General features: G+C 41.2%; 1 protein-coding gene and 1 pseudogene across 2 annotated transcripts in view; one reads left to right on the plus strand and one right to left on the minus strand.

Moving 5' to 3' along the window:
• The window catches only part of ECD (ecdysoneless cell cycle regulator), a 32802-nt gene that overhangs the window by 8509 nt on the left and 4732 nt on the right, over positions 1-19561 (plus strand). The window contains exons 4-12 of the mRNA XM_080926719.1: positions 2327-2414; positions 2526-2704; positions 3733-3925; positions 4434-4562; positions 9664-9792; positions 12765-12850; positions 16597-16703; positions 16799-16982; positions 17610-17677. Coding sequence (XP_080782845.1) covers positions 2327-2414; positions 2526-2704; positions 3733-3925; positions 4434-4562; positions 9664-9792; positions 12765-12850; positions 16597-16703; positions 16799-16982; positions 17610-17677 — 1163 coding nt within the window. The remainder of the gene's footprint in view (positions 1-2326; positions 2415-2525; positions 2705-3732; positions 3926-4433; positions 4563-9663; positions 9793-12764; positions 12851-16596; positions 16704-16798; positions 16983-17609; positions 17678-19561) is intronic.
• LOC308427995 (TATA-box-binding protein-like) lies at positions 810-1721 on the minus strand (annotated as a pseudogene). Its single transcript has one exon. The product of its transcript is annotated as a TATA-box-binding protein-like (transcript).

A 19561-nucleotide genomic window follows, 5' to 3' on the forward strand; every position in this document is an offset into this window, starting at 1 on the left:
TTTCTGGAATGAACTACAGGCTGTCATGCTTGCACAGCTGAGCATTTTTCCAGCTTCCCATTCTAACTTTATACATACTAAAAAAAAATGAACTGTGTGACATTGTTGCTCAAAAATTAAAACTAGATGAGACCCCCCCCAAAAAAAAGACTTTGTAGATTCAAGAAATGCTTTGTAAATAAAGACCTTCCTGATTTCACTTAGAAGTAGTCCCCTACCTTGGAGCCTTTTAGTGCCTATGTATTTCCATATTCCTGTTAATATCTTAATCTCCTTAGTCTTTTTTAATCTAAAATAAATTTCTTTGACAGTATGATCACATGACTTACAAGATATTATTTATAACAAGAATCTAACAATTTACAAGCTGTGTTTTTGTGCAGAGTACTCTGAAGAAAGAAAAGTATGTATAGCCATTTGTTTTGATTAATACAACTATTCGGTTCTGCAATATTGGGAAGGGAAAATGTATCTGGCACAAAAATAACTCCTAAGAGTTACAAACTAGAAAAATGACACTTAAAAGATTTCTACTTTTCTGGTAGAAGTATAAAAACTGGCTTTTGTGGGAAAAGTTAAAATAAAAAGTCCAATTGTACAGGTGGCTTGAACACTTAAAAGTTCTGTCCCTTAACCCAACAATCACCAACAGCAGTGTTTAAAATCGAAATATAAATAAATGGGCAGTGCCACCCAAGTAGCAGCACAGAGCAAGCCACTCACAGTAATGCGCAGGGTGACCTCATGCAGAGGAGGGGACCTTTCCAGTGTCCTGCAGTAGGACACACAGTGTCCTCACAACTATACCATCAGTGGCACCAAAACTGACTGGTTTTAAAAACACGTGGGTAGGGGAGGCAGGAGTGCATGGCAGACAACTGTGTGGTCTTCCTAAGTCCGTTTAACATGGGGAGGATGTTTTCTAATGCGTCATACATCTCTGCGCTAACTTTAGCACCTGTTAATACAACTTTTCCAGAAACAAAAATAAGAACAATTCTGGGTTTGACCATTCTGTAGATTAATCCAGGAAATCATTCTGGCTCATAGGTTGGTTAACACAAGGCCTTCCAGCCTGTGGGGAACTTCACATCACAGCCCCCCACCACGTTCTGGATCTTGGTTCCTGTGCACACCATTTTTCCAGAACTAAAAATCAACTCGTTGTCTGTGGCTCTCTTCTCATGATGACTGCAGTGAGCCGCTTGGGGTTATATTCAGCATTTCTGGCACGAAGCGCGGTGGTCCTTAGGTCAAGTTTACAGCCAAGATTTACAATGGATACAATATTTTGAAGTTGTGGTACAATCCCAGAGCTCTCAGAGGCTGGTGTGTCAGGAATGATGGGATCATAGGAGTCATTGGTGAAAGGTTCAAGAGGGTGGTGCAGTGGTCAGAGTTTGAGAATGGAAGACTTGTAGGGTCTAGCCTGAGGCACCCTGTGTGGATTGCCGAGATGTTGATTGCTGCACTGAGGCTGCAGCTGCTGCTGTTGCTGCTGCTACTGTCTCTGTTGCTCTTCCAAAGTTAATGAACTATTGGTGTTCTGAATAGGTTGTGGAGTAAGTCCTGTGCCATAAGGCATCATTGGACTAAAGATGGGAATTCTAGGCAGGAGTCATGGTACCCTATGGGGAGGCCAAGCTCTGAACATAAGGTGGAAGGCTGTTGTTCTGGTAAGATTTATTTATTTTATCTATATGAGTACACTGCTGAACCATCTCTCCAGCCCTTTCCCTGCATTTGTTAAGGTTTATTTGCTTGCTTGTTTGTTTGTTTATAGATGTATTTAAAGATTATTTTATTTTATTTATATGAGTACACTGCAGCTGTCTTCAGACACACCAGAAGGTGGCATCGGATCCCATTACAGATGGTTGTCAGCCACCATGTGGTTGCTGGGAATTGAACTCAGGACCTCTGGAAGAGCAGTCAGTGCTCTTAACCACTGAGCCATCTCTCCAGCCCTTAAGATTTATTTTTATTGGTTTTGTGTGTGTGTGTGTGTGTGTGTGTTATGCATGTGAGTGCAGGTGCAGATGGGAGTCAGATTATTAAATGTCACGAAGTTGGATTTACAGGCATCTGTGAGCTGCCTGATACAGGGCCTGTGAACCAGGCCTGGGTCTTGTGCAAAAGCAGAACATGCTGTTAATTGCTGAGCCATTTACCACTCTTCTTTGATTGTATGTTAAATTTTGCCTTTTTTTTTTTGATAAGGTGTACATAGTCCATACTTACGATTTTTCTAAGGAGAGGGGAGAATGCATTTGATTAAAGCTGTTTCTGTTCTGTGAACGTGAAAATGGATCTTCTCTTTCTCTAGGATTGAAGACAATGATGGTGAGTTCCTGTTAATAGAAGCGGCCGACTTTCTCCCCAAGTGGCTGGATCCTGAGAATAGTGCCAATAGGGTGAGTGTGTACCCCTGGCTTAGAGAATACAGAGATGAAATCTGCTGCGTCATTTCCTGTGTCCTCAGGCTTCCATGAGCCCAGGGAGAAACTGAGTTTGCTATTTTGCAGGTGTTTTTTCATCATGGGGAGCTGTGCATTATTCCCGTACCAAGGACATCTGAAAGGAGATCCTGGTTACCCACGACACCACCAACCATCCAGCAAGCTTTGAGTATAATCTCAGCACACCCAGAAGCCGTCCTGGCTTCAGAACCTATACAAGCTGCTGTGGACAAGCGCATTAGTGGGTAAGAAAGGGAACACTGATACTCTTACCCGAGGAACATTTTGGTCCAGTGCGGCAGAGGCTTTTATTTGCACACAGGCTGCCTTCAGCCCAGGCTTCTGCGTACCTGCACTTTATTGGTGTTACTGCTCATGAAACTGACAGTTAAATTTATGGAATTTAAAATCAGGAAATAGATTGATTGGTTGATTGACTGACTGAATGAAATGTTGCCCGGGCGGGCTTTGAACCCTGTTCTCATGTTAACTCTTCTTCAACCTCCTCAGTAGCTGTGGTTCCAGTGGTGTCACTGTGCCTGACTTAGATGTAGTTTGTCTTCTCATCCAAAAGTATCTTTTCTTTACCTTAGGTGTCAAGCAAAGCATAGTCTATGAAAATTTGACATTGGGGTTGGGGACACAGCTTCATGGTTAAGCGTACTGGCTGCTCTTGCCAAAGTCCTGAGTTCAGTTCCCTTCACACATATGGCTACTCATCACAGTCTCTAACTCCAGTCCCAAGAAATCCCAACACCCTCTTCTGGCCTCAGTGGGTACCGGGCATATGTGTAATGCATAGAGATACATATAGGCAAAACATTCATACACATAAAATAATACATTTTAAAAGATAAAATAAAAGTTGAGGTTTTTAAAGATGAAAACCTAAAGAAGACAATACAATACATTTGGCCTTTTGTTTTGTTGGATTTTGGTTCTGGATTTTCTGTATGGTCCTTTGACCTGTGTAGAGTCCTTTAGGTTTCATTTTTAAGAGAAGGGAAGTCCTAATAGCACTTTGGGTCAAAGTATTGTCTTAACTAGAGTTCCTTTTAAGCTGGACATGATGGCTCATACCTTTAATCCTAGCACTGTGGAGTCAGAGGCAGGAGGATCTCTGTGAGTTTCAGGCCAGCCTAGTCTAATAAGCAAGTTCCAGGTCAGCCATAACTATCCAGTAAGACCCTGAAAAAAAAAACCCCTGATATTTACATATAAGATAAATATAGAAAATACATATAAAATAAAAGCATTTTGCTGCCTGTCACAGGTACCCAGAAAAGATTGAAGCCTCCCTCCACCGAGCACACTGCTTCCTTCCAGCTGGCGCAGTGGCGGTGCTCAGACAACGGCCCAGGCTGCTGTCTGCAGCGGTCCAGGCCTTCTACCTACGGGACCCCATCGACCTGAGAGCCTGCCGCGTCTTCAAGACATTTTTACCCGAGACACGAATAATGGCATCTGTGAGATACCTTTCTTGGTCACTTCGTTCTTCTTATAGTTTTACCAGTTCTCTTAGAAAGTTAGTGCTTTCTCTCTTTATTTCTTTAAAAGAAAAAAAAAAAAAAACAACCCAAGTGTAGGTGATGTTAAGTGCCTCATTTTGTAGCTTAGTACATATGGACCATATTTTCTCTACTTTTGCATCTCCTTCTTAGCAATAAAGCATTTCAGCCTTAAGAATTATTGTCTTCTACCCCTCTTAAGTTGCTATAATGTAATTAAAGATAATTCCACTATTGCCAACTCCAAGGTACAGTAGGGTAAATTTCATACTATGTGAATGTGTGTCACAGTCTATCACGTCACTAGGTGTCTCTGAAAACAAGCAGCTGCATCCTCTCAGCGCTTCCCCTGTGGATATGTGGGCATGAAGTCCATGAGTGGACTGACTCTTACAGTTAACTATGAAATGATTTTCAAGACTCTATTTCAGGAAAAGACTCACATACTTTGTATCCCAATGCCCAGGTCACTTTCACGAAGTGTCTGTACGCACAGCTGGTACAACAGAAGTTTGTGCCAGACCGCCGGAGCGGATACGGACTCCCACCTCCGTCACATCCCCAGTATCGAGCCTATGAACTGGGCATGAAGTTGGTAATGTTGAACAAGAAAACTCCCTAACTTCGTTCTTTTTTTCTTCTTCCTTCCTCCACTTTCTTACCTTCCTTTCTTTCTCTAATATGGAAGATCTTTAAGGGCTGGAGAAATGGCTCAGGGGTTAGAAGTACATGCTGCTCTTGCACAGAACTGGAGTGATTGCCAGCATTTATACCAGGTGGCTCACAACAGCCTATAATTCCAGACAACGGCATTCCCAGGCTTCAGGCCTCTCTGAGTACCTGCATTCACATGTACACACACACACACACACACACACACATGCTTGAGCATTAATGACAGAGACAGAAATGACTTAGATCCCTGTTGGCAACAGTTTCCTGCTGCTTGTCAATGTTTCAGTTGCTTGTCATTTTCACCTGATGATGAAGGACACAGAGTTAGGACTCTGGAAATGCGTCCTGCTGTGTGACATTGAAGTAAAGTTCATCATTTCACTGAAGCCTCAAGTGAACTTTTCAGTAATTAGTCATCCAGCAGCTGTGAAGCCATCTGAGAATGAAAGTTGGTTCCTTCACACTTAGAGCAAAATAATTCCACTTGGATTAAATATTAAAACTGAAACTATAAAATTAGAAAATATAGGAAAAGTATCATCTGACTAAGAAATGCCTTTTTCAGCATGACTTGCAACCAGAATCAATAAAAGATTGACTAATTTGATTTTGTAAATATTTCTAGCTAAGCACAGTGTAGATCCGTGATCCTAATTAGAGTCCAGGAGACAGAGGTACATGGATAACAGATAGCAAAACTGTCCCAAAGAACAACAAAAGTAAATGGAAGAAGAGAGATTCTACACGGAAAAGAAAAATACCATGAACTCAAGATAACAGAAAACCTGGAGAAGGAATATCAGGTGTTCCTAGAGAAAATTATTTTAAACAATTGTTCAGACGCTGAACAGATAGTTCACAGAAAAAAATGTACAGATCAATTTTAATTAAACATGAAAAAATGTTGACTTCTGTTCTTAAAAAATTAATATAATTTAAAACTACAAAATAGTGTTTTTCACCACAAGATTGGCAAGTATAAAAAGTGTGAGAACATATTCTGAGTTGGTAAGAAATTATAAGAATACATAAAGGAAAAAGATACTTTAATATGCCAGGCACAGTGGTGCATTTCTTTAATCTTAGCTCTCAGGAGGAGGGGGGACTTCTGGGTTCCAGGATGCCGGGGCACAGAGTGAGACTCTGTCTAGTAAAATCATAAGGAGGAAAGAAAGAAGGAAAGGAGAGAGGGAGGAAGGAAAAAAAGGAAGGAAGGGGGGAAGGAAAGAAGGAAGGAAGGAAGGAAAGAAGAGCCGATTCAGTCCCTGGGGACCAATGTGCCGATATCCATCTGCACTGAAACCACCTGCACTGGCCATTCCGAATCATTCTCTCGACTGGAAAGGTATTTTCAGGTGCAAAACCACACAAAAGTGAAGTCAGGAGCTGTGTTTGTAGCACTGAGAGCTCACAACACCAGGTCTGCAGTGGAGAGTAGGTGACTTACAGCCTGTCTGTGAAGTGGACAGGTTTAACTGTGCTGGTGGGCAGTTGAAAGCTCTAGAACAAAAGGAAGCAGATACACACAAGAGGAGTAGATGGCAAGAAATAATCAAACTCAGAGCAGAAATTGACCAAACAGAAACAAAAAGAACCATTCAAAGAATCAACAAAACCAAGAGCTGGTTCTTTGAGAAAATTAACAAGATTGATAAACCCTTAACCAAACTAACTACAGGGCAAAGAGAGAGTATCTAAATTAACAAAATCAGAAAGGAAAGTGGTGACATAACAACTGAAACTGAGGAAATTCAAGAAATCATCAGATCCTACTACAAAATCAACAAAGCTGGAAAATCTGGAGGAAATGGATGAATTCCTAGACAGATACCAGATACTAAAGCTAAACCAGGACCAGGTAAACCATCTAAATAATCCCATAACACCTAAAGAAATAGAAGCAGTCATCAAAAGCCTCCCAACCAAAAAAAGCCCAGGTCCAGATGGGTTCAGTGCAGAATTCTATCAGACATTTATTGACAACCTAATACCAATACTCTCCAAAATATTTCACAAAATAGAGTCAGATGGAACCCTACCTAACTCATTTTTCGAGGCCACAATAACCTTCGTTCCTAAACCACACAAACACCCTACAAGGAAAGAGAACTTCAGACCAATTACACTTATGAACATTGATGCAAAAATACTCAACAAAATCCTTGCAAACCTAATCCAAGAACACATCAAAACAATCATTCACCATGATCAAGTAGGCTTCATTCCTGGGATGCAGGGATGGTTTAACATATGGAAATCCATCAATGTATTCCACCATATAAACAAGCTCAAAGAAAAAAACCACATGGTCATCTCACTAGCTGCTGAGAAAGCATTTGACAAAATTCAGCACCCCTTCATGTTAAAAGTCTTGGAAAGAACAGGAATCCAAGGCTCATACCTAAACATAAGAAAAGCAATATACAGCAAACGAACAGCCAACATCAAACTTAATGGTGAGAAACTTGAATCAATCCCACTAAAATCAGGTACTAGAAAAGGCTGCCCACTCACCCCCTACATATTCAACATAGTACTGGAAGTCCTGGCCAGAGCAATTAGACAGCAAAAGGAAATCAAAGGGATACAAATTGGAAAGGAAGAAATAAAAACATCACTGCTTGCAGATGACATGATAGTGTACATAAATGACCCCAAAAATTCCACCAGAGAACTTCTACAGTTGATAAACAAGTTCATTAAAGTGGCTGGATATAAAATTAGCTCAAATAAATCAGTAGCCTTCCTCTACTCAAAGGACAAACATGTGGAGAAAGAAATTAGGGAAAATTAGGGAAAAGATACCCTTCACAATAGTCACAAACAATATGAAATACCTTGGTGTGACTCTAACTAAGCAAGTGAAGGACTTGTATGACAAGAACTTCAAATCTCTGATGAAGGAAATCGAGGAAGATCTCAGAAAATGGGAAGATCTCCCCTGCTCATGGATTGGAAGGAGCAACATTGTAAAAATGGCCATCTTACCAAAAGCAATCTACAGATTCAGTGCAATCCCCATCAAAATTCCAACCCAATTTCTCATAGAGTTGGAAAGAGCAATGTGCAATTTCATCTGGAGTAACAAAAGACCTAGAATAGCAAAATCCATCCTCAACAACAAGAAAACATCTGTAGGAATCACCTTCCCAGACCTCAAGCTATATTAGAAGGTAATTTTGTTAAAAAACTGCAGGGTACTGGTACAGAGATAGGCACGTGGGTCAATGGAATAGAATAGAAGATCCAGAAATGAGTCCTCACATATATGGTCACTTGATTTTTGACAAAGGAGCTGTAAACATTCAATGGAAAAAGGACAGCCTCTTCAAAAAATGGTGTTGGTCCAACTGGCACTCAGCATGCAGAAGAATGAAAATAGACCCTTTCTTATCTCCTTATACAAAGCTCAAGTGCAAGTGGATCAAAGATCTCCACATTAAACCAGGTACACTGAAACTACTAGAAGAGAAAGTAGGGAAAACCTTAGAAAACATAGGCACAGGGGGAAATTTCCTGAACAGAACACCAATGGCTCGTGCTCTAAGGTCAAATATTGACAAATGGGACTTAATGAGATTGCAAAGTTTCTGTAAGGCTAAGGACACTGTCAAGAAAACAAAACGGCAGCCAACAGAATGGGAAAAGATCTTTACCAACCACACATCTGACAGAAGCATAATATCCAAGGTATACAAAGAACTCAAGAAGTTAGACCCCAGAGAATCAAACAACCCTATTAAAAAATGGGGTACAGAGCTAAACAAAAAGTTCTCAATTGAGGAATATCAAATGGCTGAGAAGCATCTAAGGAAGTGCTCGACATCCTTAGTCATCAGGGAAATGCAAATCAAAACAACCCTGAGATTCCACCTCACACCAGTCAGAATGGCTAAGATCAAAAAATTCAGATGACAGCAGATGCTGACAAGGATGCAGAGAAAGAGAAACACTTCTCCACTGTTGGTGGAGTTGTAAACTGGTACAGCCACTCTGGAAATCAGTCTGGTGGTTCCTCAGAAAATTGAACATAGTACCACCTGAAGACCCAGTTATTCCACTTCTGGGCATTTACCCCAGAGACGCTCCAACATACAAGAAAAACACATTCACCACAATGTTCATAGTAGCCCTATTTATAATAGCCAGAAGCTGGAAAGAACCCAGATGTCCTTCAGTAGATGAATGGATACAAAAATTGTACATTTACACAATGGAGTACTACTCAGCTATCAGAAACAATGACCTTATGAAATTCTTAAGAAAATGGATGCATCTAGAATATCATTCTATGTGAGGTAACCCAGTCACAAAAGAACAGACATAATATGCAGTCACTGATAATTGGACACTAACCCCAGAAAGCTCTGAACACCCCAGAACAACTCACAAGCTATATTAAGTTTAAGAAAAACAAAGGCCAAAAAAAAAAAAAAAAAAAATCATTATGCTTAATCTTTACACACCAAGAAAACGTTTGACTATTTCCAGGTTACATCTTGTTTTACATGTACTTTATGCTCATTGAAACTAGTATGATTTTAATGCACACTATCAAACCTTTAAAAAAATCAAGTACTGACAAAAATGTATTCATATACTTTTATGCAAAAATGCTTTTAAAATCTGTACATTTATCTCTTTTTTTAAAAATAAAGTTGTTCAATTAAAAAAAAATTGTGCTGGTGGGAAATTCTCCCCACAACGTGCAGCACACGCAGAATAGTGTGTATTCCTCTCGGGTTCCTCACTTTTCATACAATTTAAAAAGTGTTCTAAGTGAGATCCCAGCTCATGGGAGGCAGAGGCAGGTGGATGTCTAAGTTTCAGGCCACCCAAGGCTACATAGTGAGACCCTGTCTGAGAAAAACCACAAAACCAAAATATAGTCTAAGGTTCAGATGCCTTTTGTGTCTAGTCACCTAGTTGTAGAATGGGGCTGAATGAGAAGAAATTAATTTAAGATGGTAGAGAAAAAAACAACAAAGTAACATAATAGCAATTTTGTTTGTCTCATCTAGGCTCATGGGTTTGAGATTTTGTGTTCCAAATGTAGCCCACACTTTTCTGACTCCAGGAAATCCCTTGTGACCGCTTCACCGCTCTGGGCCAGCTTCCTTGAAAGTCTAAAAAGGAATGATTACTTTAAGGTGAGACTTGTGCTTATTTCTTCGTGTGTGTGTGTGTGTGTGTGTGTGTGTGTGTGTGTGTGTGTGTGTATGTATGTGAGTGTATGTGTGAGTGTATATGTGTGTGAGTGTGTGTGTGTTGTGTGAATGTATGTGAGTATGTGTGTGAGTGTGTGTGAGTGTATGTGTGAGTGTATGTGTGTATAACTGTGTGTATGTGTGTGTGTGTGAGTGTGTGTGTATGTGTGAGTATGTGTATGTCTGTGTGTGTGCATATGTGTGAGTGTGTGTGTGTGTGTGAGTGTGCGTATGTCTGAATGTGTGTATATATGTGAGTGTGTATGTGTGTGAGTGTGTGTGTTATGTGTTCTCATGTATGGAGACCAGAAGTGGGTGGAGGATGTCTTCTTCTCACTGAATTTACCAAGTGGCTGTACTGACTGCCCAAGGGGCCTTCAGGATTTGGCAGCTCTTCCTTCCAGCTCTGGGCTTACAGGTGTGGACTGTCACACCTATATTGTTTGTTTGTTTGTTTGTTTTATGTGGGTCCCGGGGATTCAAACACAGGTCCTTATGCTTAAACAGCAAGACCTTTATTTACTGCCATCTCCCCAGCCTCTGTAGTGCTTAATTTTAAAATCTACAACTCACAGAAAATCAAGTCATGACTTATTTAAAAGTAACTTATAATTACAGAAGCTCATAGAGAAGGACACCTCAGGTCCTCGGGCATGGGAAGCAGGCAGTGCGATAGTATTTATTGAATACTTATTTATTTTTTAAAGATTTATTTACTTATTATATATACGTACACTGTAGCTGTCTTCAAACACACCAGAAGAGGGCATCACATCTCATTAGAGATGGTTGTGAGCCACCATGTGGTTGTAGGATTTGAACTCAGGACCTTTGGAAGAGCAGTCAGTGCTCTTAACCGCTGAGCCATCTCCCCAGCCCTTATTGAATATTTATGATATCAGAGGATTATTTTTAAGTTGCTGTTTAACAGAGACAAGGTCTCTTCTGTAACCCTGGCTGTCCAGGGGCTGGAGACTAGTTTAGCTTCAAACTCAAAAAAGATTCTGCTTCTGCCTTCCAAATGCTGAGAGGCCACCCCACCCAATTTTATTTTTAAAATTCTTTTAAATTACATGTATTTATGTAGTTGAGGGGCCATGTATATGCTACAGCATATGGAAGTCAGAGGACAACTTGTGAGGGTCAGTTTTCCATGTGTGTCCCAGGGTTGACCTTACAAAGTCCTGCCCTCGCAGAGGACAGTTGATGGCTACTGGCAGATAGAGAGGCGGCTTTCTGGAAGGATCTGTTCCTACACCCATCACATGCTAGCAGCATGAGGTAGACTCAAACAGATATGAAGTTGGGAAGGAGCAATGATGGAGAGACAGGAGAGCAGCTGAAGGAACCTGAGGTGGACTTGATAAAGCACCTCATGTACATGAATGAAATTCTCAAGCAATTAGAAAACTACAAGGCAGGTGTGGTGGCACACGCCTCTAATTCCAGGACTAGAGATACGGAATCAATGCCAGTTCAAGGCTAGCCTGGTCTACATTGAAGGTTCCAGGCAGCTGAAGCTATATAGCAAGAGCCTAACCCAAACAAACAAGATAAAACGAAAAGGAGGAAGAATGAAAAATTACAAGATGAATAGTAAAATTAAATAGTAAATGAAAATACTTATCTTCAAAGTTGGGCGTGGTGGCTCATGCCTCCAGTCCTAGCACTTTGGAGGTGGAGGCAGGGGTTCGAAGTCATGTTCATCTTCATAATGAGTTCCAGGCCAGCCTTGTCTCAGAGAATTAACAGGAACAGCAGTAACAAGACCACCCTCGTGGTGGCAGACATAAGATACGAGCAAACCACTGAGCACAATTTAATCTTCTACACAGCTGCTACCGTTGTCACCGAGGATGGACTTTAAATGAGAGTGTGGCAGGCTACAGATGACCAAACTGCATTAGATGTCTGTATGAAAATGTCAGGACACCCATCACTGTGTGACGAACATGCTAATGAAACACTAAAACAACCAAATTCGAGGCCTGTGTTGTAGCGTACGCATGCAATCCCAGCTAACTAGAGGTTTCCATAGGAGGTTCTTAGCAAGGTCTGCAGATTGTGGAGCTGTTTCAAGGCCAGTTGAGCCACTTACGAGATCTACTTCTAGTATAATAATAAAATTGGGCCGAGAATGTTGCCCAGACTGGAGCACTTACGTAATCTATGCAAGACTCAGGGATTGAACCCTAGTAACAGAGAAATAACGTTTGAGAATGTGTTCCAGAAACTGGGAACTTTAACTCAGAACCTTCATCTCAGATGGTCTTTTATGAGAACCATCCCAAGTGTCGAAAGCCTGTAGGAATATTATGACTATAACAATTGTGTGGCTGTATGAAGAAGCGTGGGAGACTGTGGCATGTTTCTAAAGAGTGAAATAGTAGGTGTGACACTACCGTGAAAACGTGTAGACAACAGAAGGAAAGCTACGGTAGGGTTATGTGGGTTTTGGTTCTGTTTGCCGAACTTCTGTCTTATTTTAGAAGTTAGTTACTAATTAGTCAATTGTAAATAAATAAATTGATGGAAAACCCTTCAGACTAGAGAAGATCTCTGAATGGTGAAGTGTTAAGTGTTGGGGCATGGCCTTTAATCCCGCTAAATTCAGACCTCTGTGACTCCGAAGCCGACCTGTTGCACGTAGGGGATTCCAGGCCACCACAGCTGCATAGCGAGACCTTGTCTCGAGCAAAACAATACAAAACAAAACCTAAAACTGCATCCAGCCTAGCACCTTACTTGCTTGGGAGGAATTGGAGTCTGCACATATAAACTAAGGAGAAAACACATTAGGCCTGGGGCCTCTGAGTTCCTGAGTGTCAGTTGCTGCTTTTCCAACGTCACTAGTAGGTGTGCTGCTTAATATAACATATAAGACCGGTTCTAATGTCCGGTACTGTGTTTTCAAGGGACTGATGGAAGGTTCTGCTCAGTACCAGGAGAGACTAGAAATGGCAAAGAACTATTTCCAGCTCTCCGTACACCGGCCAGAAAGGTGAGTTATAGTTGGGACCCACCACAGAGTAAGCCAGGCTGGTGGCTGGGTAATTCTTTTTAAATAATGTATTTTAAAAAACATATTTATCATGGTTGTATGTATGTGTAATGTGTGTATGAATGCAGACACAAGCATTCCATGGTGTGTGTGTTTGTGATGTGTGTATTGTGTGTGTGTGTGCAGAGTTGTCCTCAGTGGATTCTGGAGATCAAACTCAGGTCATCAGGCTTCCAGGGGCATCTTGCCTGCCAAAAGTAAGGCTTTTTGTTGTGTTTTATATATATACTCTCTAGTATAAATATAAAATGATGTGAGAAGGGAAATATTTATTCTAAAGTTGACCACTATTATTTTGATTTATTTCCTTCTAGAGATTATAGATATTAATTTTACTTATTTATTTTTCTGAGTACTTTTTTGTTTTGTTTTGTTTTTCAAAACAGGGTTTCTCTGTGTAGCCCTGGCTTCCCTGGAACCCGCTCTGTAAACCAGGGTGGCTTCAAATGCAGAATTCTACCTGCCTCTGTCTCTCATTAGAATTAAAGGAGTGTGCCACCACTGCCTGGCAATTACAGTTTTTTTTTTTTTTTTTAATTTATAATATAGATAGATAGATAGATAGATAGATAGATAGATAGATAGATAGATGAATTCTGCCTGTATGTATTTCTGTGTACCATGCATACCTGGCTATCCAAAGAAGCCAGAAAAGGGTACCAGATCCCCTGGAGCTGGGTTACAGACAGTTGAAAGCCACCATGATGGTGCTGGGAATCAAACCCAGTTCCTTTGGAAAAGCAACCAGTACTCTTAACCTCCGAGTCGTCTCCACAGTTCCTTATGTTTGAGAAAATGGAGTACCATAAGGTACACAACTGTTTTTGCTACTGAGGAAAATATACAAGCTACTTTAAAAATCTAATATTTCAAGCTCTGTGTGATGGTTCACTGGTGTAATTCTAGCCCTCAAGAGGCTAAAACTGGAGGGTCATCATGAGTTTGAGACTAGCCACCTTATTTCTAGGCCAACCTGGCCCATGAAGAGAAACCTTGACTCAAGAACAAAACAACCAGGGTTGGAAGTTTCAAGGGAGACTCCCATTTCCTGGGCTGGTCACTTTTCAGCGGTTTCATTTTGATTTGCTTTGGTTTGGTCTTTGATATTTGAGTCAGAGTCTCACTATGTAACCTAGGCTGTTCCTCTTGCCTTCTGCTCCCAAGGTCTGAAATTAAAGACTTGAGCCATTGTGCCTGGCCTTTTAAACTATTATGAACCAAACTCTTTCTCCAAACCTGCTCTTGAATCCCAGTGCTTAATCATCGTTTTCTTCCTTCGTTTCTTTAGATTTATTTCATTTTATGTCTATGGGTATTTGCCTGCCCGTAAGTGTGGGTTTCATGTTTCTTCCTGGTGCCTTCAGAGGTCAGAAGAGGGCATTAGGTCTTATGATTGTCAGCTGTCACGTGGGCTCTGGGTTCTCTGTAAGAGTTAAGTTCTTATAGAGTGGTCACTTCAGTTTTTAGATCCTTTAATAATGGGGTTCATGACTTTTTTGTCTCTTTTTTTATATGAAAAAGTAATATTTAATCAGAAGAACAGATTGGAATATTTTTTGGTAATTACTACAACTGCTACCTTCTTTTATTTTATTTTTGTTTTTTATCCTCTCTCTCCCCCCACACCCCGATCCCAACCCCCCTCCCCCTCCACTTGTCTCCATGAAGGTGCACTCTCTCCCAGTCACCCTCTCCACCTCAGTGCCTTGGCATTCCCCTACATTGGGAAAAATGCACCCTCACTGGACCAAAGGCCTCTTCTCACATTGATGCCAGACATTGCTGTCTTCTGCTACATATGCAACTCGAGCCATAGGTTTCTCAATGTGTGCTTTAATGGTTTTCTCAGTGGTTGGTGTTTTAGTCCATGGGAGTTGTGGAGGGTCTGGTTGGTTGATAATGTTGTTCTTCCCATGAGGTTGCAAACCCTTTCAGCTCCTTCAGTCCTTTCTCTAGCACCTTCACTGGGGTCCCTGTGTTCAGTCTGATGGTTAGCTGTAAGCCTGCTCAGCTGTATCTGTATGACTCTGGCAGAGCCCCTGAGGTGGCATCCCTATCTGGTTCCTGCCAGTAAGTACTTCTTGGCATCAGCAAAAGTGTGTGGGTTTGGTGGCTGCATATGGGGTGGATCCCAAGGTGAGGCAGTCTCTGAATTATCTTTTCTTCAGTCTGTGCTCCTCTATTTGACCTTGTATTTCCTCCTGTGAGTTTTGTTCTCCCTTCTAAGAAGGACTGAGGCATCCACATTTTGGCCTTCCTTCCTTTTGAGCTTCATAAGGTCTGTGAATTGTTCTTGGGTATTTTTTGTCTGTTTTGAGGCCGGGTCTTGTATAGCCCAAGCTGGTCTTGAATTTACCATGTGGTTGAGGTTAACCTTGAACCTTTGATCTTCTCCCAAGGCAAGTGCTACCTTGCAGGCTAAGCTCATAATCTCTTACTAGCACCAACCACTGTCATCCTCACTGTCATGGGTCTAGTCTGTAGCTCTGGTTGTTATTGTCCGTGTTCTTCACTCTCCTTGCTGTCTCGCCGTATCCTGGGCCCTAATTTCTTCCGCTGTGTTCACATGCAAACCTGGTGCCCAGCCTCTGATTTATTTATTTATTTTATGTGTGTGAGTACACTGCCGCTGTCTTTAGACACACCAGAGAGAGTCGGATCCTGTTAGAGATGGTTGTGAGCCACCATATGGTTGCTGGGAACTGAACTCAGGACCTCTGGAAGAGCAGTCAGTGCTCTTAACCACTGAGCCATCTCTCCAGCCCCAGTGATTTTTCTCTTTCAATTCAAACATTAGAGCCAGGAAAATAACTCCCTGATCATGCTATTCTCACATCTCTTATAATACAAAACTTATAATTTTATCTTAATAAAATTATAATAATGAAAATTTGCAAGTACCAGAAATAGCCATCCAAAATAAGAGCTGAAGTATTTTTTTTTTCAGATTTATTTTTAAGTGACAGATAACAATTGTTCATGTATTTTATATACACTCTGGTATTTTAAAATGTGTGTGTCCACTACAGAATGTTTAAGTCTGAGTACAATGTATATTTCCTCATATGCTTGATAATGTACTTAAATAATAAAGTGAATTGTGGATGTGCTGAGTGTATGTGTGCCAGCCATAGCATACGTGTGGAGGTCAGCGGATACCGTGCAGGAGTGAGTGGCTCTCAGTCCTGTGGGCCCTGAGGATCAAATGCAGCTTTACACCAACCCACGTTTCAGGCCCTGTCTATTCTTTAAAAAGACTTGTTCACACCCCAATAAAAGTAATTAATTGCTTTCTTCCATATCTATTTAGTATTTGCTGTTCTCAAATGACTGTAATTTGCCATTATTTTTAAAAATTATTTTTAGGCTTTGTTACGCTGGTTAATTTTCAATATCTTTTTTTAAATTTTTTATTTTTTTAGCCCAGGCTGGCCTCAAACCTGCTGTATATCTGATCCCCCTGCCTCCGCCTCTTAAGCGCTGCAATGACAGGATGCACTATCACATCTACCTGTGTTTTTCCTTTGTCATGACTTTTTCTTGCCCAGTAACGCTTGCATAACATGGGGTAGGGACAATTTATTCATGTGGTTTTTTCAGAGTACCCGGCAGTTAATTAATTGCTTCATCGGGGTCATGTAAGTCATGACCGTTATGAGAAATGCTCGTGTCGTTCATTTCCGTAGTCCGCTTGCTATGAGCCCAGGGGAAGAGATCCTAACCGTGTTGCAGACAGTGCCGTTTGACGTCGACACGCTCAAGACAGAAGAAGCGGACCTTCCTCCCGAGGATGGTGAGTGAGGGCAGGGGCATAGCGGGAAGGTCAGGACTGAGACGCCTTCCGGGAGGGCCTCTCCTGTGACACGGCACTCCTGCCTTCCGTCTCAGACGACCAGTGGTTAGACCTCTCACCAGAGCAGCTGGACCAGCTGCTGCAAGATGCTGCTGGCAGAAGAGGGTCTCAGCCCAGCCCCCAGGAGCGGCAGCAGCACTGTGATGTAGCACAGGTCTCCGACAGCATGAAGGCCTTCATCGCCAAGGTGTCGACCCACAAGGGGGCAGAGCTACCCAGGTGAGTGGACTGCAGCAGGCCTGCCCAGTTGTTCCAGAGGTCGGAGTCTTTGTTCGTGGAAAGTATCATGTCCACTAAGACGTTCTTCCGTCTCGTTTTGATATTCGTTATCTGAGGGGGGAGAGATTTTTACCTCACTCTAGTTTGTTTGTTAGTTACTTTGGTTTTATTTTGTTTTAGGTAGGTCTCTCTATATAGCCTTGGCTGTCCTGGTTTAAGCTTTGATTTTTGTTATTGTTGTTTTCTTGCCTTAAACTCACATGAAATCATGATTTTGTTGACTACACTTCCCAAGCGCTGGGCTTAAAGGTATAACTTGGAGTCCTGTAGGAATAAGTGTTATGGAAATGAGCTCAGACAAATCATATTTCTGACACATGGGTCACCAAATGCATATGCTTAAATGTATAGTTTTTACTTTTCTATCACCAGATTTTTGTATTTCTGTTGCCATTCAAGATTAATAAGCACAAGGGATTTTTCTTATTTATTTAAACTAAAATTTCCTTTGCTAGTCTTTTCTTGGTTATTTCTGGTATTTTCTATAAGAATAGCACCGTCTTTGAAAATCCCTCTAAGAACTATGGTCAGGAGAAATCACATGCTCTTTCCCCTTTGATCTTTCAGAGACCCTTCGGAAGCTCCAATCACTTTTGATGCTGATTCTTTTCTGAATTATTTTGATAAGATTTTAGGTGAGTTTCAGTGTGGTGTTTACTTTTACCTTGAAACTGTGAAGGGTTGTCACTGTTGCTAGAGGACTGGGACATTAGATCATTTATGAGCCAAATACTACTTTCTACTGATGGTTCCAGGCTGTTTTAACCCATAAAGTACTGCCCTGTTGAATCACTCTACAGAAAAAGCCTGATTAGTACTTGACTTGTTAGCTGCTCACTGACTAGGGCATGCACCTTTTCTCTTTTGAAAGGGTTTTAGTGTAGCTTCTGTATTACATCTTTGTTTTTTTTCTTTCAGACTTACTGTTTTAGAAGTCAGTAAGTAAAAAAACAAACAACAAACAAAACCAGCACAGAGGGCTGGGGAGAAGGCTCAGTTAGTGACCTGCTTGCTGCATTAACTGCATTCAAGGAGCATGAAGGCCTGAGTTCAGATCGCTGGCATTCTCGTAAAAAGCCAAGCACAGGTGGATAGGCCCCTCGTTCCAGGACTGAAGGGGCAGAAATAGACTGATCCTTGGAGTTTGCTGGTGAGCTCCAGGTTCAGTGGACAGGCTCTGTGTTAAAGTACAAGGTGAAGACTGATAGAAAACACCTGATAGCAACTTCCGTCCTCTGACACACACACGTGTGCATACACTTGTACCACACACTAAGCAAAAACACAGGTTGTGACTAGCTGCACAGCGGAGGGTAATAGTAAGTGTTTGAAAATGGTCAACTCTTCCTAGTAAGCAAGCAAAATAAATGCATGATTTTTTTTCTTACCTTATCTAAAAAAAAATCAACAGTCATCTATTTTTAAGGGTTAGAGAAATGAACATCACTAAACGGGGGCAAGAAGAAGTCTAAGTTGTCTTTTCACAGGACAGTTTGAGACTCTAGGAAACCTTCCATTTTCTACTTAGCAATTTCACTTCAGGGGTTCGCTCTATGAAAGATAGATGGTCACTGATGGTCACTGAAGTGCTTTTTTTGTAGAACTAAAAAAGAGAGAAATGGCTAAATAAATCACTGTATTATGAGTTTGCACAGCCGTAATAAAGTATGAAGTTACCTCTGTATTCTGCAAGAAGGCTTACGAGACTTAGTATGTATAGAAGCGGACCATAGTCTAGTTCATCTAGATTAAGAAAACCGTGGGACCCCCTTACTGATCTTTTAAGGGACTGAAGTTTGGTTCTGAGAAATTAAGTCAGGCGGCTCACAACCTCCTATAACTCCAGTTCTAGGGAACCCGGCTCCCTCTTCTGGCCCATGCAGGTTCCTGCATGTACACACACACACACACACACACACACACACACACACACACACACACACGAAAGAAAACTGTATTTGCATATGCCTGCACACAGGGCTGTAGCTGTTCCGTCTGACATCTGACAGCAGCCTAGTGTTCAAGGCTCTCTCAGAGAAGCCGGTGAGCTAGGAGAGAGCGTCTCTGTGTAGCTGAATGTTGACATCAACGTATATTTATGTAATTTTCTAATTTTTAATGTGTATTTGAAGTTTTTAAAGATTCATTTTATGTATGAGTACTTTGTGTGTATTTATGTGCACAATGTGTATGCCTAGTCCCTGTGATGACTGGAAAGGGTGTTGGATCCCCTAGAACTGGAGTTCCAGACAGTTGTGAATCATTATTTGAGTGTTGGGAACCAAATGCAAGTTCTCTGCTAGACAAGTGCTCTTAACCTCTCTCCAGCTCCCAGATTTTTATTTGTACTTTTTATGTTTTGGGGAGCAAACCCAGGGCTTTATACCTGCTACTTAGATTCTCCACCTCTGAGATATACTCCCAGCCCAGTGTTTAAATAAAAAAGAAAATTATTATTAGTAGTAGTATTAGTATTAACAGTGGTAGTGGAAGTGTTTGTGTGTATCATGAGTGTATGT

This window comes from Micromys minutus (assembly GCF_963924665.1).
Source record: "Micromys minutus genome assembly, chromosome: 12".
NCBI classification, from domain to species: Eukaryota; Metazoa; Chordata; class Mammalia; order Rodentia; family Muridae; genus Micromys; species Micromys minutus.